This window comes from Vidua chalybeata, chromosome 3 (genome assembly GCF_026979565.1).
Source record: "Vidua chalybeata isolate OUT-0048 chromosome 3, bVidCha1 merged haplotype, whole genome shotgun sequence".
NCBI lineage: Eukaryota > Metazoa > Chordata > Aves > Passeriformes > Viduidae > Vidua > Vidua chalybeata.
This window is the reverse complement of record NC_071532.1, coordinates 8,243,526-8,268,171: the sequence shown is the minus strand read 5'-3', so window position 1 is coordinate 8,268,171 and position 24,646 is coordinate 8,243,526. Positions and strand designations below refer to the sequence as shown.

General features: G+C 37.8%; 1 protein-coding gene across 1 annotated transcript in view; it reads left to right on the top strand.

Annotated features, from left to right (window-relative positions):
- SPTLC3 (serine palmitoyltransferase long chain base subunit 3) overlaps positions 1–24,646 on the top strand; it is an 85,212-nt gene that overhangs the window by 27,222 nt on the left and 33,344 nt on the right. The window contains exons 4-8 of the mRNA XM_053939720.1: positions 6,849–7,040; positions 8,511–8,665; positions 9,572–9,720; positions 20,540–20,664; positions 22,816–22,909. Coding sequence (XP_053795695.1) covers positions 6,849–7,040; positions 8,511–8,665; positions 9,572–9,720; positions 20,540–20,664; positions 22,816–22,909 — 715 coding nt within the window. The remainder of the gene's footprint in view (positions 1–6,848; positions 7,041–8,510; positions 8,666–9,571; positions 9,721–20,539; positions 20,665–22,815; positions 22,910–24,646) is intronic.

The following is a 24,646-nucleotide window of genomic DNA, read 5'->3' as shown; positions in this document are numbered from 1 at the left end:
TTCATTTTAGCATCAGAGTAAAGTGTTAGCCTGAAAATTATACAGTATGGGTATTTTTTTCCTCATTACATAATAGCATTTCACAGTATAGTCTAATGTGCTTGTCATTCACATCTGTATTTTCATAGTTTTAATGTCATAATCAGAATTGCTAGGCTTGTGTATTTGATGCTGGAAAAATTGCTGCAAGATTAATATGTTGTAGTTTAATTTGTATTCAACTGAAAAGATCAGGCAAGTCTGGAAGGTGAAGAACCTGTCTTTTCATACCTTTGTGGTGTTTACCTGTAGTGTGCCGTCTTGAGGAGAGGCTGCAAGTTTTTAGTCAGGAATTAGATGACAGATCATTAACAAATGAAAAACCATTTCCTGATGCTTGTGAAAAGTGTGGTGAAGACCCAGCCTTCAAACAAACCTCAAACAGCAGAACAAGCAGCATTTAATACTGTTTACAGGGGGTGAACTTTTAGAGTTTCCGAATTGCTAAATCCTAAATCTCTGCAAGTTCAAGAGTACATGGTTTCCTAAGTTATTTTAAGGGTGTCCTATATTTCCTAAACCTTCTGGACTGTCTTGGAGATTTTACTCTTAGTCTTTATTGATTGTATTACTACCAGGTGTATATTTTTTCTTGAAACTTCAGTAGAAATCAATCATCAGGCTAAACAAAGATTCTGCAGGCACACTAATAACTTTTTTGGCTTGGTTGCTACTTGTAGTTTGTGTTGTAACCACTTTCTTGTGGCTTTGTCACATTGCAAGAGGCAGTGACCTTCATTTTAGCACCTTCTAGACTTGTAAGTTTCACAACTATTTTTAATTTAAGTCTTGTCTTTATAGTTCAGTAATCTATGAATTCCCCATGTAGCTATTTTTGGCTTATGGTTTAGAAACTTGAGTCTATAAGATCTGAAATGTGTTGTTACAGAAAAGAAACCACTCATTTAAAGTGAAGGATATCATTGCCAGTAAGTGGACAGATTTATGAAGTAATCTAAATTTGTGTCAATAGTATATTCATTACAGAAAACTTCTGCTTTCATAATTTCAATTAGCTTTTTTTTTCCTCCTGGGAACTGTATACAATCACCCAGATTCCTCCAATGTCTAATGGATTCCTAAGTGATTTTGGGAAAATTTAGTAATTGTGACAGTCAACACTGTGAGTTTGCACAGAACCTGACAGTTTTATTCTTTGGGACCCAGCCCTCTGGCGACAATGATCTATAGGAGACAGAATTGCACACCAGACACTTAAAGTTGTGACTATCCAGTGGCACATGCTAAGTGGGACTCAACTGGACCATGCCCTTCCCTTGGCTGAAATGGAATCCTGTAGTATCCCATCTTCAGCTTCTGCTCCAGATTACAGGCCTCTGTAGATCCTGTCACTCATTTATGTCATTATTTATGTAGATATTTATATTCTTCCACATGTGGCTGTCTCACACATCCTAGGACATCTAAAATAATCTACATTTAGGGTCCTGTCCCAGATGCTCTTCAAATGCTGGGGAGGAAACATCTATTTAGAACCAAGCTGTCTGCAAGCAATTAGATGTTGCATTAGCAATTATGTCTATTCTCCCATCATCTTTTTGCTGTAGGAGCACACTGTCCTAATTTGCTTAAGATTTCACTGTCATCTTGTAGGTCTGTCAGATATTGAGCAAACATGGCTGTCACTTGGTTCACAGTTTTCAACACCTCCCACTTCATATACATATCTGTATGGGAAGCATTATGGAGATCAGTGAGCTTGCATTGTTTTTTAATAGGTTGTATACAACAACTTGATAAAATCTGATCCAGAAGCATACATAAAGCTACATCCACCCCTGGATCAGATTTTATTACTGGCAGAGAACTTATATTTAAAGAAAAATACTTTATTGTTCTCCCAGTAGTTTTATTTCAAGGATATACCTATCTGCACCTACTGCTGCTATATTGGAAGTAGATGTAATAGCAGGAAAATATTTAATTAGAGCTTGTTATCTCTGTAGAACAGATTTGCATGAAAACATGAGTTTTTGGAGCTCAGTTTCCTTGATACAGCTCCACTCACCCAGCATACATGGTTACATCTTTTCTGGGGAGTTACAGCCAGCACACAGGTTTGGTACTGTGGCACTCTGTGTTGTTCAATTCTCCATTCTCCCCTTGATGCAAATTTGGCTCATGCCAATTAGCACAATTCCAAGGCCTGCAGGACCTAAATAGAATGAAAAATTATCTCCTCATTTTAACAGTAGTATGAACAAATATTTAAGTATTATTCATGCTATTGCATAGCTATCATTTTTTTTCTTTGCTAATGAAAATGTATTTTGTAACTATTGCTTGTAAAGGTGTTGCCAGAAATGTGTTTAAGAGACTTCAAGATGAGTTTTCGTTATTCTTAGAGCAAGCTATTTCAATTAAAATTGTGTATCCCTTATATTCAGTATTTTCTACTTATGTCCTTTCTAATAGCACTCTCAGATTTGTTGTCAGAGTTGATTTCTCCATTTGAAAATCTGAAGGCAATTTGGAAGGGGTTCTTCATTAGGGGAGAGTTTTGAAATACTATGGCTAATGGGAAAATGGGAATCCAAGAGGTATTGTACTTAAAGCTGACTTTGCTGCATTGCCATCACTCCTGTGGACTTCCTTGGCATCAAAATCTTGCTGTAAGGAATTCTCTTGCTGCAGTATCTTACTGGAAACCAGCTAAGCAGAGGATCAACACACAAAAGTTGCATATCCTGATTGCGCTTTTGGTTTCCAAGAAATTGATGAAATCCTAGACTTGTAAAACTCCTTGGTAAAACATCCATTCTCTTTGAATTTCACCTATTGCCTTTCTGTGTTGAGTGGCTTTATGTTGCACCAGTAGATTCCCTGCATTTGTGCCTGGAAGGTAAACATACTTTGTGACAGGCCACTGAGAAACTATTTTGATTTGAGAGGCCAGCAGAATTTTTAAAACGAGCGAGTAAATTGTGGATTAACATATCACAAGAGGTATTTACTCAAGATTTTTAGAGGAAGCCAAAGATGAAGTTGTTGAGTAACTCTGGGCTGCTGTTTATGTTGCCCTTTTTGCCAGAGAAATAAAGGGTTTCAAATAAACAATTTTTGAAAAGCTAACGAGGGAAATGCAGGGAATGGAGTCCCCCAGGGAACACTTTTTGGACATGTGCTCTTATATTTTCATCAGTGATGTGGAAAAAGGGCTGAAAAGAAGCAGATGACAATATGTGTTGACAGTACAGAATTCTTCAGGTTGCTGAAAAATTAGGTCTGAACAAGAAACACTGCAGAAGTTTCTTGTTGGTAGTGTGTATACAGTTGACAAAAGATCAGAAAAAAATGCAGGTCTCTAAATAAAAACCAAATAATTAATTGGAAGGGGAAATGGTCCCAAGAATGCACAAACAGCAGTGTTCTATAGATTTGTTCTGAGGAAGGATATATGTAATCATAAGAGGTGAAACTGTAAACTGTGGCAAGAAGGCAAATTGAATGTTAACCGTCTTTAAAAAGCAACAGATAAGAAGAGAAAGATCATTTGCAGATGTATAAATCCATACTGTGCCCTCAAGTGGGGTATGCAATTTTAATTTGCATCCTCTGCATCTCAAAAAGGTTTTATTGATTTTTGCAGAGTGAAGAGAAAGTTGAGCATGAAAATATAGAATTTTTTAATTTATTTTTTGGAGTTTAAATCCATGTAAGGACACGGAGACTGGACTAGAATTATATAGACTAAGAATCTTCTAGGTTGGGAAGAGACAAATGGAGAGGCAGAATTTATTTAGGTATAGAAAATTATGAGTTGTATAATTGACTGAGTAGGAAAGCACAGCAAAGTAAACTGTCATGACACAGTCAGGTAATTTCATTATAAAAAAGGACACACATTTTTACAGGTTAAATGAATTATCAAAAGTCACAATTTATTTCCCCGGCATTTTCAGGTTCAAAAATGATGAACACATTCATAGTTATTCCCTGGTGACTGTTATAAGGTGATAAGAGAATCTTAGAGTCATAAAATCTCAAAGCCACCAATTGCTAAAGTTGGAAGGATATATATGTTTTTTAGAATCTTTACCCAACCAATTGTTACAGTTTAAGGTATGGAGTAGAAAATGTACTGTCTACTGCAGGTGTTATTACAGGTAATAAGACATAATTCAGCAGAGCATCTGCTGTGTAATGGTGTAACTAATGACCTCTGAATCGTTTCAGGCATTTGTAGGAAATCTGCTGTATTTGATTTCAGTGCCAGCAACAGTTGAATTACATCTCCCTTCACTGTATAGCTGCTGTTCTAAATGCACAGTCTCCAAATCCACCTCCTTATTCTGAGATAAAACTTCATGATAAAATAGAAAAAGTCAACAGTAACATAGTGCAAAATGACAGCCATTGCTTCACTGACCAGTTCAGCCAATTTAGACTGGCTGAAATTGAACATCCACATGATGTTCAGTCAGTCACTCATACACCCCACGCTTGGATCAGTACAAAAACATCCCTGCTTCCACTCTCCCACTCTCCAGAAGCAGCAAATCCACTTGTTTTGATTATTCTTTTTCTCTCTTTACTTATTAGTGGGATTCTAGGGATGGTTTTGTTTTTCTCACTTTATTTTTATACAAGGTGTCACTGTGTTTTTTGAATTTGTTCTCCCAGCCTTGTACCAACTGTTCAAAGACTCTTGGGTTTTGTCCTTCATAGCCTGGAGAATGTGGGTCACATCTGGCTCCATATTCTTCATACTTCACTACCATCTATGCTCGTTCCTCCCAGCCGTTTGTATTAAAGACAGTGGCAGTGGTTACCTGGTTAAATACACGTGACATACTGACTGCATCAAATGGCACCTGCTGAAATGAGAGTTCCACAACAGCAGAGTTTTACTGTGGAAGAAGGATGTTACAGTGCAGAAGTCTGATAGGAGCTCTCCTGTTCCTTCACCAATAAGGTTTACAGCAATAAAGTGTTTCTTAATAAAGTCAATGAACAGAAACATCATAACTCTCTCCTATGGGCTCAGGTGCATTATCACATCATCATAGCTTGATGCCAGTTGATTCAAGAACATCAAACTACAATGCCACTTGAATTTCCACAGATGACCATAAACATGCTCTTAGCCCATGGCAAGTGTAAAGTAATAGGACTGAGCTTAATCCTTTCTAAAATATTTGCTTTATCTCATCACAATGTGCACACAGCTGTTGTGACTCATGTGAAATTTGACTTCACCATGTATTTAACTCATACTCATAAAATATTTTTCATGGTAAATAGGTTGCCCTAAAAGACCAATTAGCTTGAGGTAGAAGTGCATGTGTATCATTTCTTCAAAGGTGTTCCCTCACATGCTGAGAGCCAGCCCTGCATTCCTTTTCTCTTGCAGGGCAGTAAGTGTTTCCAAAGTAGAAATATGTTTCTGTTCAGCCCAACCAACATTTTTTTTTTCTTTTTTTGGGTTTCCTTAGCTGTGTTTCTATTTTCTCTTCTCTTCTCTTCTGCCCAACAATGCCTTTTTTTTTTTTTTTTTTATTTCTTTTTCTCTCCTAAACCCATTGGGGAGCCCAGACCAGCAAGTTACAACAGTAATCTAAATCCTGTGAGGATAAAGACACTTTGATGCAATATGAAGATCAATAATATTCTATCCTTATAAGTATAGTGAATTGGCAATTGTTCTTAATATGAATATTCTATTTCAGCTTTCTACATTACATAACTAGATAATCTACATTTTTACTTCATCTTTCCCACAGACAGAAATCTATTATTGATATTTCTTCATATACTGACAGTTTTGCTTTACAGTATGTCAAAATATACGTCTTGGGTATTTGTTTGTTTGGTTTTGGCTTTTTTAACAGAGCACTATTATTTTCTGGATTGTGTTTTGTTAATTTTGATTTAGCAGATTGGCTGTTACTAGACAGTAACTGTAAAAGTCATCATGTTTTGCAGAAATAAGGGAGTTACCATACTCCCAAAGAATAGTCTGATGAGCCTATAGAATATGGCAACCAAAAAACTTATCTTCTTTAATTTGAAAATTGAAATATTAATATATTTTAATGACAAAATATTTTGTCCACACACTGTTGTAAATTTCTAGAATTTGCTCACAATGGGATCACTAATTCCAACAAGCAAGGCTGTCTGTGTGTCTTCTTCAGGTTTTTTTCTTTACTTTCCCTCTTCTCTATTTTGTATTAAGTAGCCTTAGAATTAGGGGAGACGTTACTGAAAATAGGATTAAAAGCATTTGTGAAATCAGAACAGAAATAGAAGGCAGGGATCATAACTGCTTTGGATACTTCCTCAGGTCTGGAGAACATCGCGGTAAAGCTGCCCTGTTTTAGGCAGGATTTGTTTTATATAGGTTAGTTGCTGCAATGGGTTGGTTACACAAGACTTCCAGAAGCAGTCAGGGATAGTGTAGGTGAGCTTTTAATGCTGCCCTTCCCTTTTTATAGCTCTGTCTTGCGAGACAGAGTATTGTGGTTTCCATTTAATCACCTTTGAAATAATTGTCCAATTGCACAATAATACATAGCCAATCTTTCATAAGTTTCATATGTTTCAAAATAGACGAGGGAGTGGTGTTGAAGACATCTGCAACTGAGGACATGAGAGGAGGGAAAAGGGAAGATACTTGTAGTGGTCAGTAGCAATTGCAGTGTTAAAGGTCCTCTTCTTCAGCTGATATATAGTGTGAGGTCTAAATGTCTCTCCTAATTAGAGAAAAAGTTTTGCCCTGAGGTCAAAGGGTCTAAGCTTGGTGAGATTAAACGTATTAATCAAAAGTTTCTGTTCTGTTTTTTCAGAAGAATGGAGTATCAAATGGAACCCTCTACAAAAAAACATTTATTGAGCACTTTGAACAGGCACCAATGTATGTTGCAGTTTTTACTTTCGTGGGGTTTGCAGTGGGAACAATATTTGGCTACCTGCGAGATTTTATGAGAGCCTGGGGACTAGAAAAACGTAACATTGCTGCGGAGAGAGAACAACAAAAAGTATGTATGAAAAAGTCATTATGTACCCACAGCTGAGTTTTCCTCTGATTGCAAGTGATTTACAGCAACTTGTGGAAGTAACAAGGCAGACAACTTTCATTTTACAGAACGTTGCACAGGGGTGAGAGGAGTGACACACCATGCCAGTGGAGTTGTATGCATGTGTATGATTATGTACCTACATTTATGTAAAATCATCATTTTTACCCAGGGACATATTCACCTCATTCTAAGAGTGCCATAATACTCTCAGTGAAACATAATCTCAGTATATTAGTTCAAGCCACAGAAAAAGAAAATTCATAAATGCCTTATTGTTAAATATATCATCTTTCCAAATTTCGTCAACCCAGATTTTCCTTTGTCCCATCTGGCTATCTTATGCTGTCTTTCACAGTGAGGAAGTTCTAATTTTGTTCTAATTGAATTCTTGTAACTCCCAAATTTTTTTCATCCCATATGGCTCCAAGTGAAACTTGCACCTTAGCAAGATCAACTGCCTTCCAACTTTGTTTAAAATTTTTGGTTCCTCCTCCTTCTCTGTGCAGTTTGAGTCATCATTTATGGTAATACCTGGCATAATGAAGGAAAAACATGAAGAGTTTTACTGTTTCTCTTGCAAATAAAAATCCTGAAATTGTTTCCTGTTCTAGATTTTCAAAGATGCATGCATAACTTTAATGAATATCACTTTCAATTCACTTCATGATCTGGCCATTTGTTAATTCCAGTTGTGCCAGTGTGCCAGTTACATTTTTTTTTGTCCTTCACTATGGATTACATGTTTAATTTTCCCACATATGTTAACTGCACGCCATGTTATTTTATCAGTTTATTGTATGCAGTGCCCAACGTGGATATATTGCTGTTTCATATAAAGCTTTGTTTAAATTTAATTTCCAAGTAAAATCCATGGATATTCATTAATTCTCAACCAAAAAATTTGTCTTAACTGGATGTTTGCATCTCCATCCTAGGCCAGTTGTGCCAAAATGACATATATTGCACTAACTTTTGTCTAATGCATCCATCATTTCATGAAATGTAGTGAGTTGTTTATCCTACTTTTCTTCAATCTGCTCCAAAAATGCTCAATTTAAAGCAATTGGTTTCTTCAAGTGAAAGAATCTTGATTTTTTTTTTTCCATTTCCAAATTTCAGGATATATAGGGAGAGTTAGACCAACTTGTTTACCATTAAAAAAAAAAAAAACAACCTGACCAATCAAAAAAGACACCAAAAATCTTTAAACAGAAACAAAATACTCTACTCTCTAAGAAATACAACATTGTGTTTTAAAAGAATTATAGTAAGTATACAGTATTGCTGTCTGGAGTTGTGGCATAGGACCATGTGGCTGCTATGACTCTGTTTATTGATGAATCAGTTTTTCCTTGTTAATAGGAATGACTTGGGTACAGAAGGAGATATTCTCACCGCAACATAACCCTGTGCATGTTTTCAAACCAGGATTTTGTGCCACTTTATCAAGATTTTGAGAACTTTTACACCAGAAACCTCTATTTGAGAATACGGGATAACTGGAATCGTCCAATTTGCAGTGTCCCTGGGCCACAGTTTGACCTCATGGAGCGCGTTACAGATGATTACAACTGGACATTTAGGTGAGTCATCTTACCCTCTGCCACTCTCAGCCTCATGAGCATACTACTGACACCTCTACAAAGCACAGAAAGTTGTGTCCAGATCCTTGTCTAATATCCACCAGCATGTTTCTTTCTGCAGTCAGTATCATGCTGACAATCTGACCCTTTTCTTCTGAGTATCTGTTTGGAAATGCAGTATAGATTTCCAACTCAATTGCAAATGGTTTTGGCTGTGTCAGCACAAGACTGCTCACACGCCATTCAGAACAACAGACCTTGACTCTGAATATTACAACAAAATTTGTTTTATCCCTTGGTTAGGTTTTATATAAAAATTTTTTGCTCTGCATGAATGTAGCTTCTTCCCTTCATAGTGAGTCTTTGGCAGTGGGTTTTAAGCAGATTACAGCTTGAAGGTTTTGGTGTATTGCAGCTGAATTACATAGCTATGGGAATCCACAGCATAGACAATGTGTAGGTTGGCTATATTTGAGCTTATTGAGAATGTATCATGGTTTTTCCCATATTTTCTTTAAGTTTAAGTTCTGTGTGTGTATGAGAACACTCATGACTTAATGGAAGCAGTTGACAATTTGCTTGAAAAATTAATGTCTGTAAGCTGTTCCTTAAATAAAGTCATAGGTTTGTTTGTTTATTTAAATCCATAAAAGCAGCCATTGATCCCACACCAGTATATTGCCATCTACAGCATGGCTTCTAGAAAGCACTCTGACCAAGAAGCAGTACTTAGGAAAAGAGGAAGGCTAGAGAAATTTTTGGACTGTTAGAGTATGAGGATTGTAAATTCTCAAGTAGGAATTTGACATGGGAACAAAATTTGGTGGGAAAATTTTGAGATTTTTTCTTTTCATTTGGGATTGGAAGGAAAATTGCACTATTGTTCAAAATTTGCTTTAATTATAGGTTTACAGGAAGAACTATCAAGAATGTAATCAATATGGGTTCTTATAACTACCTCGGCTTTGCAGAAACAGATGTTAATGCTTTGAAAACTGTGACCATAGAGTTAGAAAAATATGGGACAGGAGTCTGCAGTACCAGGCAAGAAATGGGTGAGTAAACAGCGAGATGACCACCAAACATTCTGTAACTATGCTCCTTTTCTCACAGATATCTTAAAAGAATTCGATACAGGGAACTTTAATCACATCAGCAATTACTTGTTTCACAGTTAAAAGGAATGCTGGGTTTTATTTGTTCTCATGTGAGGGTTTTTTCAAAATGGAAAGCTAATACTGATTTTTGGAAAAGCTAAACCAAATGTGTCATCTACTGGCCTGGGATTTTTAATGATGGAAACACACACACATTGAGATTTCAACAATTGTTCTGGGGCAAATTCAACTGCATCACAGATTTATATCAGTTACCACACACAGAGGTTTTGGATTAGTAAAATGATCTTTTACATAATGTTTTTAATCCCATGTCCTAAGAATGTATTGGAATGTTTTATGAGATACTACTGGCACAAAGCAGAAATTGCTAGTTTGGCTTTAGCAAATAAATTCAGGAAGGCTCCATCTGACATTTTTGGTTTTATCTGTTATGATTGTCTGCTTTGTTAGTTTGTAGGCTGCATGCAGTGTTACCTTCAGCTTCCTGTTTTTACACAAAGCCTTGCATTCCTTATGGTACAATCATCTTACATTAAAAAAAACAAAACAAACAAACAAACAAAACAAAAACCAAAACACACACAAAAAAAACCAAACAAACAAAAAAGAAAACCCAGTAAAACAGTTTCAAGCCAGACAGAGAAATGCAAGGGGAAGTTTAAAAAAGAAAAAAACAAAAAAAGGTAGCTTCCCAGAATGGAGAAGTCTATAAAATATTTCTTTTTTCTAATCCAGCAACCTAAAAAAATTACATTAATACATACTGTATTTAATTTAGTCTTTTTATTTAAAGTCTCCATTTCAGAAGAAAAAGTAATTCAAACTTTGTGGTCTGCTTCTTATCTTGTCATTGTGATTTGATTTGCCAATAATGATTATGTCAGTGACACCACTCAGAGAAGGTTTACAGATTGACCCTACTTTCCTTTTGTAGGTGACCCATCTGGTGACTGCAATATATTATTTAACCTGAATTGCATGCTTGAAAGTGGTCACCATTGCTAGTCAATCCTTTAAGGTATTGAAGGAAGCTTTCTCTGTTTTTCTTCCAGATTCCAGTTTGTCTAAGAACATTTCAAGTTGTTTTCAGGACATCTAAGATTATGGCTGGTGTTCCTTATTCTGTAGCTTTTGCCAAATTTTTTTTACTGGAAGATTTTTTTCTTAAAAAAAACCAACCAAACAAACAAACAAACTAAAAAAAAAACAAAAAACAAAAAAACAAAAAAAACCCAAAAACAAAAAAAAAAACCCAAAACACCAACCCAGCTTATTAAAAGATTGATTCTGTGTCCAAATATTAAAAATCTTACTAAGTAACTTCATCCTGTCTATTTGAGAGCCGATGTATAGTGATTTCTAGGATATTCTCTTCATCTGAACTCCTGTGCTGTACTCAAAGTTGTCTTGACTGACTGAGCAAGGATTTAGATTCATTCTAATTGCCTTCACAACAAACAGTCCCATGAACTGCATCAAGACTATTCACGATGCAAGAACGGGCTATAGATAAAGAGCATCCTAAAAGCCTTGTGAGTGCCAGTCCTTTGGAAGTGGATATCGGAGAGCAGCTTGGACATCGACCTGCTAAGAAAGGAAAGCAGAGTGTTTAGGCCAGGCTTAGCTGGTGTAAAGGAGCAGTCACAGCAGTTTATCCTGGGCAGGTGACAGAGGGTCTGTGTTTGTGTGCTCCATGGAGAGAGGTGGCTCCACAGGGCAGGGCTGAGCAGTGGCTCCTTTGTTGGTGCTGGCTCTTTGGAGCTTGTCTGTCACCATGATTTGTACAAACAACCTAAGGAAAACAGCCTCTTATTCATAGTGCATACCCTCTTTCCTTGTTCCTTTATGTTCTTTTGCTCCATTCTCATCACAGTGGAACAGAAAAATTCCGAGTTACACATATCAAAGAGAGAGACGGGGAAGGGTCTGAATGAAACATCTTACCTTTTTAAATTATCATTTCTCATCTTCATCTAAGATAAAAGAAACAGGATGAGTTTGTTTCTGGGCAGATCACATTTCAAAACTTCTGTTGTTATTGTATGTGGAGCTAAAGTGTTTTGAAGTAAAAGTGCAATGAGCTGCAAGAGCCAAGGCTGTAAATTGCCTGTAGGGTTCTAGGCCAAGACAGCACTTGAATGTATTTGTATTTTCAAGCTAATTCACTTTGAAAGTACTGTTCTGCTTGTGTGCATTTAAGTGTCTGGTATGTCTGAGTTTTACCAAGGTCTCTCTCTCAGCAGTGGTAGCTCTCTTTCTGAGAAGGATCATTCCACTATTTTCAGAGGATTTCAGATAGAGGGTAAAACAAAGAGGACACAAATAAAAGTAATGTGAGTGATGTTTGAAAGAATACAAGATGGTAAAACTTTCCTTTATGGTCTTCTGCCTACACCTCTCCTCTTAAAACTATGGAGGCTGTGGAGAGGGTATACAATGCTATCATATCAGAATGCTGTTGCAGGTAGTTACCTCTTAGAACAGGGTTAAAACTGATGAAAACAGTAGCTGACCTTCCTAGACTTATCCCCCATAAAAAGATTTAAGGCTTTTCAATCCATTTCGAATTCCATGCTCTTCTTAATAATAATAAATTACTTTCTTACTGTAATGGGGTCATTTGAGACACGATTCTGAGGGTTTTGTGGGACTTTCAATGTGAAATAAAAATACTTTCATTTTTTTAAGACCAAGCTAGTTATTAGCCCTTAGGAACAAGATTTTGAAGTTTTAAGTGGTACATCCATGAAAGAATTAACTTGCTGTTCCACAATCAGAAAGCAAAACAAACACTAGAAATTACTAGAATGTACACAGAAAGCCAACTATAGAGCCTCAGTATACTCCTGGATAAAGCTGCTGTTTGTTGTTGTCTTGAGTACTTTGTGCAGGTCTGATCAAAAATATTTAGCAAAACTGGAAAGTGTATGAGAAGAGCCACAGGGATCATCAAAGGCCTCAGCCAGCTTCTGGGTGAAGAACTACTGAGCTTGCTGTCTCCAGCTGTCACAAATGCCTGTCATCTGTCTCAAAAAAAGAGCCTAAGGAGAGAAATTATAGACATTTTCAACATAATGTGTGATGTGGAAGAGTGGTCAGGGTTCACTGTCCTTTCCCACTACCAGATATACAGGGCAGTGTATGAAGCTGGTAGAAGGTTTTCACCTAAATGCTGCCAGACCCGAGGAGACCATTGCTGCTGTGAAAAACACATTCGTTCTCCTGTGAAAATTTTAGACGTTTAATAAAGGACAACAGGAGACAAGGACCACAGAGCAAAGGTTATTACGGCCAGGTGTACCTTGGCACTCAGCCAAGAGCACACTTACCTTCGGGGATACCCCTTAAATACCTTTTCCCTTCCATCAGCCTGTTGCATATTCATAGCCCTTATGCATATCCATAACCTAGTTTACATATTCCTGGGTCTATTTTACACGGCCCCTCCTTGGGTCCGCCTTTTTAGGGCATGCGAGTTTCTTGGCCGTGGTTTTGGCTCCTTCTCCTTCTCATTTCCAGTTTGGGCCTTGGTCCGCGCTGCCTTCAGACGGTGAGAGGATAGCAGGTGTCCTCATCCTGTGTTCATTGGATGCTATCCCATCCAAGCAGGCATTTTAACACAGGCATAGCTATTTCACTACTATGTCTAAGCTTAATTAACAACAGAAATAAAAACTAAATCTTTATAACAAACTTACTTTAACATCACACATATAAAATCCATTTTAATATTTGCAAAAAGCCAATATTATAATATGTATCTATAACACTGCAGAACTTCACATTCCCTTGTATTCTAAGGTACACTGGCCATGTGTGCAGAGAAGTGCTCACTGATAGTTGATAGAAATACCCAAACTGTACCTGATTCAGAATGTCCGTATTAACTCTGAGAGATGCCAAGAGAGGATACAAAGAGATCTACACCTATTATATCTGAGAAAATTGACCATGGGTATTATTTAAATTAAAACAGCTTTTCTCAGCAGCAGTCTCTCCTGTGCATTCAGGAAAAGGAATTTTTTTAAATTTCTTTGCCTTGTTCTTTATACGTCAAGAAACCAACCTGGGGCATAAAAAGAAGTAGGAAGTTTTGGTTTTTAGGAATAAATGTTGGGTCTGAGAAAATTATTCTTGAATGTTGAAGAATTTAAGTAGTCATCCAGTACCTCAAGGTGGCTACAAGAGAGCTTGAGAGGGATTTTTTACAAGGGCGTGGAGTTACAGGATAAGAGGGAATGGCTTCAAACTGACAGAGAGCAGGGTCAGATTAGATATCAGGAAGAGATTCTTCCTGTGGGGGTGGTGAGTCTCTGGAACAGGTTGTCCAGTAGATGCCCATTACTAGAAGCTTTCAAGGACAGGCTAGGTGGGGCTTGGAGCAACCTGATCCAGTGAAAGGTATCCATGTCTCTGTCCAAGGTGGGGGCCTTAGAATTAGATGATCTTTAAGGTTCCTTCCAGCACAAACTATTCTGTGATTCATTCTGTGATTCTGTAAGTAACTGGACACCAACTGTTCAACTACCTGGAGTGTTGGGAATGTTAGGGCATTCCATATAAACTTCCCCACAAAAATATCTCTACTGTTATATGTGTTTTACTTTTTCTTTCAAAAGTGTTATTTCTTAGCTTAATAAAACTGCCAGCACATAGGAACCTAAATAAATATCAAATAGCAAGCATTCCCTCTATATAATAAAAAATATAAAAGAATGTAAAATGAATAACTTGAATGTAATGTCCTTTTTCCCATGCAAATCAATGTATTTTAATGGCTGGAGTGGGAGTTGGCTACTGTTAAAGGCAGATTCAAAAGCCTTTTGTCTGAGCCCATCCTGTTGATAGTCAGCCTTTTCTAAGCAATGTGACTGAGAATTATTGAGAAACATGCAAATTAGTTTCCTGCTTGCTGCTTGTAGATGATAACAAAATCAGCCAAGTTACACTCTTTTTAAGATAAGGCAGATTATCGTGCTCTGAGCGCTCCTAGGGCCAGGCTGGTGACAGGACTGTCACATGGACAGCCAGTACTTCCAATGCTCTGTTTGTCTAACTCACCAGTATTCCTCACGGAGATGATATACGTGAGTAACAGGAGCAAACCTGTGATTAGTGCTGGTTAAGCAGCCAGGCAGGATTCCTGCCTTTTGTAATACTTCTCCTGTGATTATACCTTGGACCAAAAAACAGGATGGAGCCTGCACAGAACACTTGCAGGGTGATTCACTCTGGAGGGCATATTAGGAGATTACCCTTTAACACCTAACTTGCACTCAGTTTTAGGGCTTTTTCTTTGTTTGAGGATTTTTTAAAACTTGATTGTGATCTCATTTCTAAAAAGCAGATCTGAAAATCTGTGCCAACATTTAATATACAAAAGCAGCTCAAACTCATTAACCTCCATCCACTGGCTTTTAAGGCCTAATGTGAATTTCTAGCAGCATTTTAAGAAGATAAAAATAGTTATTTAGCCATTCTTTCTTTTATACTACTTCAAATCTTTAATTAGGGCCAAGTCTTATTGTAAACATAATACTGTAAAAACATGAATAAATGTTTCATTTTTCAGTTTGGAGAAAGAGATAAAGAACTGAATGTCCCATAATTTACAGTTTCCAAGTGAGATTTTAAGATGAAATAAAGCCACAAAAATGAGAATTTGTATGCATGTATGTATATATGTATATACACACATATTTCATAATCTTAGCTATTTTCTGGAAGGGTATGGTATAAATTAGGAAACAGTGTATGCAAAGAATTCTCTTTTGTCATGTCCACTGACATCCTTTTCCTTTTTGTGCCAACCTTCTCATAAATAACTAATCCAGCTTACAATCAATTTATAATCATTGGGTCAGGTTTGTTCCTTGTATTCCACTATTGCAAAAGTATGCTTTGCAATGCAAGATTAATAGTCTGGATAGCCCATCTTATAGCAGGTGGAATTGAAGGCATCTATAGGAATTAAGGGTTGTGTGACTTGTTTAATACCTCAAGTATCTCTGATATATATGATGTTATCTGCATGCAAATATTTAGATACTTAAGATGCTGCCATACAGACTTTGGCATGAAGATGCTGGATTTCCACTAGAAATTTTATGTTTTTCTAAAGGCAAAAAAAAAACACAAAAAAAAAAAAAAAAAAAAAAAAAAAACACACACACAAAAACACAAAAAAAAAAAAAAAACCAAAACCAGAAGATCTAAATTCAGCTGGAAGTTCTGTTAAAACTAATCTACTTTTTTCTGAGAATCACTAAATTACACAGGTACATTATTAGATTTATGACACCCACGGCATCTTTGTGGTATGAAAGCCCTGTCAGTTGGTAGCAATGTTAAGAAAATTTGAGTGTTTCCTTTCTATTAAATGATTCATCAAAACCCCCTTATTTGGAGATTCTTTTCTGCACAGTGTTAAATGAGGCAACTGCATAACAGTACCGTGTGCTTCTCTCCCTCTCTTTCCAACAAGTCTCATTCTGCAAGTTGAGGCTTTCCTTTATTAGTGGGTCTGTAGGACAGTGATACCATCTACATCATCTGCTCTGGTAACACAGTGTAAAGAAATAATATCATTTCCACAGCTTCTGTCTCTTCATCTTGCTATTAATAACTCATCCGATCTTGCTTTTTGTAAAAGCTTGTATGTCTTTTAATAATTGAGATATTTTCATCTGTGACAAGCATCTTACCAGAGTGAGTTCGTGACCTTAAGTTTCAAATGTGACAAGGAAGTTCAGATGTTTTGTTCTGCTTCTCACCCTCCCAAGGATGCTGCTGACAAACCTTCATTTTCATAGTATAATGGTTCTCAGTCACCTTCATGAGTCACGTCAGGGATGCACAGGGTTCCCAGCTGCTCTTTTTCTTTCAAGGGCTTGTTGCTTGTATCAGTTTACTCTTCCAGCTTTTGTTTAACCTGAGGCAAGCAGGTATTTCCCTCTCTTCTTTGAGTCTTAGAATTCCAAACATAAAATTCTATTACAGGATACTGTTGCCAGTGTTGGCAGTTCAACTGGTCTGTGTCATTAGTGTATAAGAACCTGAAAGACTGTATTGGGCAGACTAACCAGTGGTATAAACCACCTTGTCCAAGCTGAAAGTGTCAAAGTAAATAATGACTCTACGGATCATGGGAAGTCCATTTTCCAGCTTTATCTCTCTAGTAGTCTGGCAGTGACTTTCAGCACAACAGCATGGGTAAGTGTATGAAAAAGCCTGTCAAAACACAGTGTACTTCATGTCACCTGTCACCAGAGTGCAGTGGCAAGTTAATGGAGGGAACTGGGTCATCATATTTTGAAAAGGAGGGGATTTGCTGTGAGAAGTGTGGGAATCTGTGGAGGTGGTTCCCATTGTGAAAGTCCACTTTCACTTTTCCCATTGTGAAAGTCCACTTTTGATATGATCTGTGATCTTAATACCTATATAGTCTTGGATTACAGTAACTCCTGCTGTATTGTATTACATACAGCTGTTCAGCAGGGAAGAATAACTTTCAAAAGAATTTTGTCTCTTAAAGATGCAGGTACCTTTCTCTTTTTTTGTCTTAAATCTTTCCTGGTGATTTGGCATACATTTTTTAGTTGTATCCTCATTTGTTGGGTCAAGCCAAGCAGTACTCAGTCAGCAGGGAAATTCTAATATCTGTTTACAGGGCAAGCACAGAAAGTATCTGTGTATACAGTGTATTAAAAAGATATATCTAATATATCACTTTTCATTCATCAGGTCATGATACTGGTCTTGAATCTAGCACAATACAAAACATTTTAAGGGCCAAGCTAACCTTACTTGACATCTCTACGGTTGTATTTAATGAAGAGCTGTGTAATTACTACCTTTGTTACGTAGCTTGAGATGCTGAGATGTTTCAGCTTGTGCCAGTTCCTTTGGATCAAATTTGCATCTGTCTTGTAGTGCTGTTTATGCTTGTCATGGTTGTAACTGTGACCAGCTGGGAATGCTAGTGGACAAACCTCATCCCAGCAGCGCATATCTGACCACTTGTTTCTTCCAGTGCAGAGAGGTGATAGAATTGATGCCATTTGTACAGTGTCCAAGGTCATTCTGTGTAGAGATATCTCCTGATATGATTAAATAATTGCATAATTATATGCTTTTTCAACTCTGTTCAATGTAATACAGCTGTCATGAACCTCCCACTGACAGTACTGGCGTGTGTTGTATTGCTTCTGCAACACCTTACCACCAACAATATTGCCACGACAACTAACATGATTCAAAACCAGGGCTCATTTTGCAAATCTTTGTCATTCAGAATTGTGTTTTGCTAACCAATTTCAATTTGTATTTCAGGATTTGTAGGCAATAGTGATGTACAGTATCATCTGCATTTGCACTTAGGATTAGTAAATAATAAGTAGGAATCAGTCACTGTCAAAATGAGTCATTCTTCACCATGACAAAATCAATAAAAATAGATGCAAAATGTGCTGTTTGTTTGTTGGTCATGTAATAGGAGCTTTAACAGAACAGTCTGTATTGAGTCAGGCCTTTCCTGTTTATAAAAACAGAAAACATATGATGCAACCCCAAAAAGCAGTTTAACTCCACCCTAGTGTCAGACTTATCCCTAGAAGAGTCAGGGACTATTGTGTCATGCCTTAAAATGCCTGCCTTGCAAAGCACACATTGCTTGTTTCTCATGCTTTCACAAACCTTCTAATTCAAGCTGTGACCATAATGTGCTTGGCTTCGAGCTTCCACTTCAGACTTCATCTTCTTTTGGTGTGCTGATAGCCCTTGAGTGACAAAATAACATCTGCAGGGAACACTAAGGCAGCTGATCCTGCTGGAACTCTTAGTTGTTCATGAGTGCTGTAGGTTGAAGACTAGCTGGGCCCAATTCGCAAAAAACACAGAACCACAGAAATACAGTCTGAATCCTGCTGGGCTTACACCTTAAGACAGATTCTTACCCACATTTCCAGGGAGCAGCTCAGCTCTGAAACACTAGCTTATATTTCATGGAACCTGAGTCATAAACAGTGGCTGTGTGCAGAGCCAGCTCATATCCTCATGTGCCTTGGGATGTACAAATTCAAAAAATAGTCATCCTCAAAGAGCTTCACACAGACTCAACTCCCACTTAGTGGAGTTTCTGCAGAGCCACATTTTCTGTGTCACATTACCTAATTCTCAGAGCACAGAGACAACCCAGCTCCAGGTACATGCAATGTGATACAAGGAGTGCAGAGACACTCTTGAAGCTCTGCTGGAGTAGGCTCAGGTCTAGAACAACCCAGGAAGGCTCTGCAGAATCTCAGCAGTACTGCTGTTCTTTACTGTCCATGTAATCCAGGTTTTTCAAGAAGCCACATGATCCTTGCTCCTTATCTCCCTGATAGTTGGAGAGTTACCTGCCTGCCTGATAGGTATTTGTCACATTCTATTTCCAAATGGATGTCATTCTTACTTTAGATATTTAATGAGAAAAAATAATGAAAACACTCCTTCACTGTAACCAGCTGACTTATTGCTATTGCTGAAACTGTTCTCCTGCCATTTATATTTGATTTTTTTTAATGAGCTCTGCTCCATGATGAAGAGAATATCCTGACTCATCATTCTTGTTGAGACACTCTAGCCAAGCCTCTGGGTTCCTCCACTCATTTGCCTTTTGTCCACCACAGTGAACACAGCTTTCTTGTTCCATCCATTGTAATTCACTTTATATTATTGTGCCATCAGCTTGTGCAGTGCAAGTGAGGTAACATATTCACTTGCCCATTTTTTTTTCTTCTGTTCTCTGATTACAGCCTTATTCATAGGGGAAATGCTCTCTCAGAATCCACAGGCTACTGTCTTTTCTTCCCCACAGATCATCCTGTAAGAGTTCCTTCTGCCTTGGTCCCTGCAATGCACAGCCAGGCAACCAAAGACTAGAGAGCTGGCAAGTTGAGATGATTCCTTACTGTTCAAAGCTATCTGTTATCTCAGTCTCTTAACACCACTATTTTGTTTGTTTGCCTTCTGTATTTTGTCATCCTTCACTGTGAGTTGGGCAGGAAGGATACTGCTTTTGTTGGAAAGCTGGAAAACCTTACTTGTTTGGAGACTTCAAGCACTAGTATTAGATAATTAATATGCAATAAAGAAGAGTCTCTAGTGTTGCATTATCATTTACGTTTGCTGTTGAGGGGAAAGAAAGAGCAGAGTTATCATCAGTTATGAGGAGTGGAACAGCTTTTACCTTCCAAAGGAGAAAAATATGGAGAATGCTTTTGTTTTTCTATCCATATAAAATCCTAATTAAGAATTTTGTACACATGTATCAACAGACAATAGAAAAGGAAGAATTTTGTTGTCACCCTTTTTTTTATTTTTTCACATCTGGAGAGAACTCAAGGATGCCTAAAATGTTTGTCCCATATTTCCTACAAAAAGGAGATATTTTTGCCCTCATTGTAGAGGAGAGAAAAAGACAAAAACTTAGTCTTCAGAATAAACTATGTCAAAAGTTATTGTGGGAAAAGGAAGCTTTTTTCCATAGCAACTGCTTTGCTGCCCTAACAGCAGTATTTGTTAGCATTAGTCACAGCTGGTTTGCACCTCTTGCATTAGCCCACCTGCACAGGATACAAATAGAAAACCCTCATTAGAACTTAATGTCACATAGCTTAATGACACACTTCTAGCCTGGTCTTTTGTATGTTTTGTGTCATAATAACTTTCACAGTTAAATCAGATTTAATATTCTCTGTGCTTATTTCTGCAGGCACGCTAGACAAACATGTAGAACTAGAGAAACTTGTGGCCAAGTTCCTTGGTGTGGAAGATGCTATGGTGTTTGGCATGGGCTTTGCAACTAACTCAATGAATATTCCAGCCCTTGTTGGAAAGGTGAGTACTTCCTTCAAGGAACACCTAGAACAATTGTTTATTAATTGTTTTAACTACTGTTGCAGTACTCTGGGCTTTCAGTGAGTGGAAAGGCTTGATCAAGGAACAAAGCTTGGTATCAGGAATGTGTGAGTCATAAAGCTGATGACCTTGTGACTTTAAATATGCTCTTTTATCATCTGTGCTAGCACTGAGTGTTGCTATCACACATACCTAACATCTGCTTAAGGATCAGTGATACAGCTCTCTAGCTTCTCTTAATGAAGTTGCTCTCCTAAAAAAGTAACCAAATGTTGAATCCCATGTCCAGTTGTTGTGGGATGAAGTATTTAGGCTACTTGCTGAGATTTTGCCCAGCTGCCTGTAATGAAAGATGATGATTAGGATAGTTTTTCAACACTATGAGAAAAGGAAAAGCACAGCGCTTAGCATTCCTGATGAACAGAGCTCCAGCCAGCCCTGCAAAGAAAGCTGGCAGCAAATGCAAGTCTAAAGCTGTGATCATGTTACAAAAGTTGGGTTCTTACTTGGTGCTGAAGGGACGTCCTCTCCAGTTTGGAGTACCTAACTCAAAGGCATGGATATCCATCATCCTGTCACTGGTAGCTGCAGACATCACAAACAGGTGCACTGTGCTGCTGGCTGGAAAGTGGGTAACTCCTCCTTAGCTTGTCCAGGTGTGGAGCAGTTTGAAGTGTGCCATGCAAGCACAAAACATGACCTCCCTCTTGGTGAAGGTAGAATGGATTCAGTTTGTGGTGTATGACCAAGACTTCTGAAACACCAGCGGAGAGGTGAAGTCACTTCTTCACTCACTGTTGAAAGTGACTGCAGCTTCTGCAAGATCTCTAAAATACATGTACACAAGTGTTGGGCAGGGAGAGTTGCTTCAGTTATCCAGAACTTGAACTTCAGTCTGCAGCAGTGCTGGAGAACTTGTCCAGCAGTTTCAAGGGGAACAGATACAGAGAATTAATGAAGGTAAATATATAAAATTGGAGATATGCAGTGTGTGACACTTTTCTTAGCTGTATGATCATTTTTCCTCCCTTACCTGGCTTCATGTAGAGATTCAAGCCTCTGTCAGAGGTGGGATAGATATAAGTGGCACAAATATAGATATTACTGTATGTATTTTTAATAAATAAATATATGTGTATATATATTTGAAAATTTTGTATGTATTATTATATAAATTACAAATATTATTCAACTACCCTATGTTTGAGAGATTTACTCCTATGTTTTCCTCTATAATTAAGCCTAGCAGCTACATTTTCTTGTCAAGCTGCAACTGTTAGTTCTGCAAACCAGTCTCTATGGAGATTGTGTGAGTGTCTCTAAACCTAGGCCTAATATATGATTCCAGAATAAGTTTTTATTTAATTATGTGTTACCCTTTGGGTAATGAAACACAGCAAAACATGTTCAATAGAAAGCAGAGCTAAACAAGCGTTCAAGCTTGAATTTCAACTGTGAGTCCTGCCCCTTGTTAATATAATAGAGAAATTTACTTATCCTGCATTTCTGTTTTCATTTCTAAAAGCAAAAGGAGTTTTGAACTGAGTTAATTAATAAAAAGTATACTACAGGTCAACTCTACATGCATTTACCAGAGGAAGACTCTGGTTCCTAAACTTCACTCACATCTTAATGGAGGTGGGACTTACAAGGCATCAGTCTCTCCTCATCTCATTTCTGCAGTCTGAAGGGTTGATGTCAGGCCAGCCTCAGTATTACTCCTCCTTACACTACTGTCATACAGTCTTTATATGTGGGGTGGTGGCTGCATTATCCTTACAACTCAAAATGGGCTGTAAACAGGTGATAGAGGAAGCAACACTGCCTGATTTTACTATAAAGCACTCAGTCTTTAATAGGGTTATTTGCTGCTTTCCAGTTATAGGAAATATTGGACCCCTGTGCATCACCTGGGAATGCCTGAGAATCTGATCCCACTATTTCAGCCTGCCTTTGCAGTGCACCCCAGCACCTTCAGGAAAGCGGCAGAAAATTCATTTAATGTTTAATCCTTACAGCTTAATTGGTGCGATGCTCTGTCATAGACACGTGTGTATGCTGGCACACACATGCACACGAGCCAGCAGCCTCCCAGTTCATGCAGATGCTCACTGTACTCCTTCTCCACAGGGCTGCCTCATTTTAAGTGATGAGTTGAACCACACTTCTCTCGTTCTCGGTGCGAGGCTTTCAGGTGCCACTATTAGAATCTTCAAGCATAATAGTGAGTATTGAAGTTGGAAAACTTTAGAGACAGAGTTATACACACCTCAAAGGCAAGAATGATTTCTTTTAATGCTTACTTTGCTGTCAGTTGCCAGATGATACTTTTGTCCAGGCAGGAGGATCAACTGTTTAATATTATGAGTGGTTACTGATGGGAAAAATTAATAGTGCAATACTATAATTGCTATTGTGTCTTTTTGACTTGGTGAATGACTGTGTGCTGCCACAAATTTTATTGTCATTGTAGCCAAAACAGTAGAAACATACTTACAAAAACATGCCTGTTTTCTGCAGGTTCAGTGAAACCAGAATTACCTTAATATGGCATTCCTTTGAAGCAATTGCTCTGAATTCCCAGGGATCTAATAGTGAAGATGCAGATGGTTATATCAACAGCATCATCCTAAATATTCTTTGAAATAGAACTTTAGTATAGAAATCACACATTAGCTTTGCAATTGTATAGTTATCTTCTAAAATGTTCATGCTAACTTTTATTTAGTTAGAGCTGCTGTGGTTACTGTCAGAGACATTGGGACTGCCTTTGATGACAAGAGCTTGTTCTTTTCCCTTTTCCAATTCCCTTTTCCATCCTCACTGCTGCCACCAGGCAATGATTGTAAGAAAGGTTTAGAAGCTAGTGTAGTGGTGAGAAATCAGAAGAGTGGTCTGATGACCTTTCTTAATGGCTAATACAATCCCTAGTCGTTACTAAGTGTTGCTTAAGGGAAGCAAAAATGAATTATGCATATGCTGTAAAAGGCCTAAGGATGAGTTGGAATGAAAAGCACACTATAATTATACTATATGATGTTGTTATCATTAATATCAATTCATAATTTGGGCAAGAAGCAATTTCTGAAGATCATTCAAGGATTAAAGACCATCTGAGCATGAATATTTTTACAGAATTAATTATTCATAGAATAACTGTAGCATTCCCCAACTTGGACAACTTCCACAAATCTGGATATGCTAAGCATGGTTGTCACACCAGTCTTTTCTCAACTTTTCTTTGGTTGTTCAAAGCCTTATCCCATTCAATCAGGTTACATCACATGTTGAAGGTTGACCTTTTAACACCCAAATCCAAACATTCAGCCTCTCCACCCACCTATGCTGTGTGCAGTCCAGATGGCTTTTGTCACTTCCAGCATTGTTTCAGAAAGCATTTCAGTTTGAGGAGTATATTACTCTCAGCTGTGAAGATATCACCTGGAACTGTCATGCTTGCTTTAAGGAATTCAGCCTCTAACCACTCCTCAGTATCTCATTCTCCTCCCCAGAAACCTGATACCTAACCAGCTTCTGTTGCACTGACAGTAAATTAAAGCTGATGCTTTTCTGAATAATGGGTGAACCTAAAAATAATAGTGAGCTACCCAAACAGCACTAATCTAGCACTGGAAAATGCAGACAGTTCCTTTAAGGATCTTGGCAAACCTCAGTGGAAGCCCATCCAAGTTGCTTTGGAAAAACTCATTGGTTTCATGATTAAAGATCTTAATTACCAAAGACAATCTTATATGCCATTGCTGGGACATCACCTTAGCTTACTTCCAAAATGAAACTTTGGAAACTTCTGCAAGTACTGTTTGGAATTGAGTGACAGCTTTTGTTGTCGCAATCTTGTAGTCTTGAGCCTAAGCTGCATTTAGAGAGCACTTCACGTGAAGAAGCTTCACGTGCCCATGCTTTCTCTCAGCTCACTCTGAGTCTCTCAGCTTGTTATTTC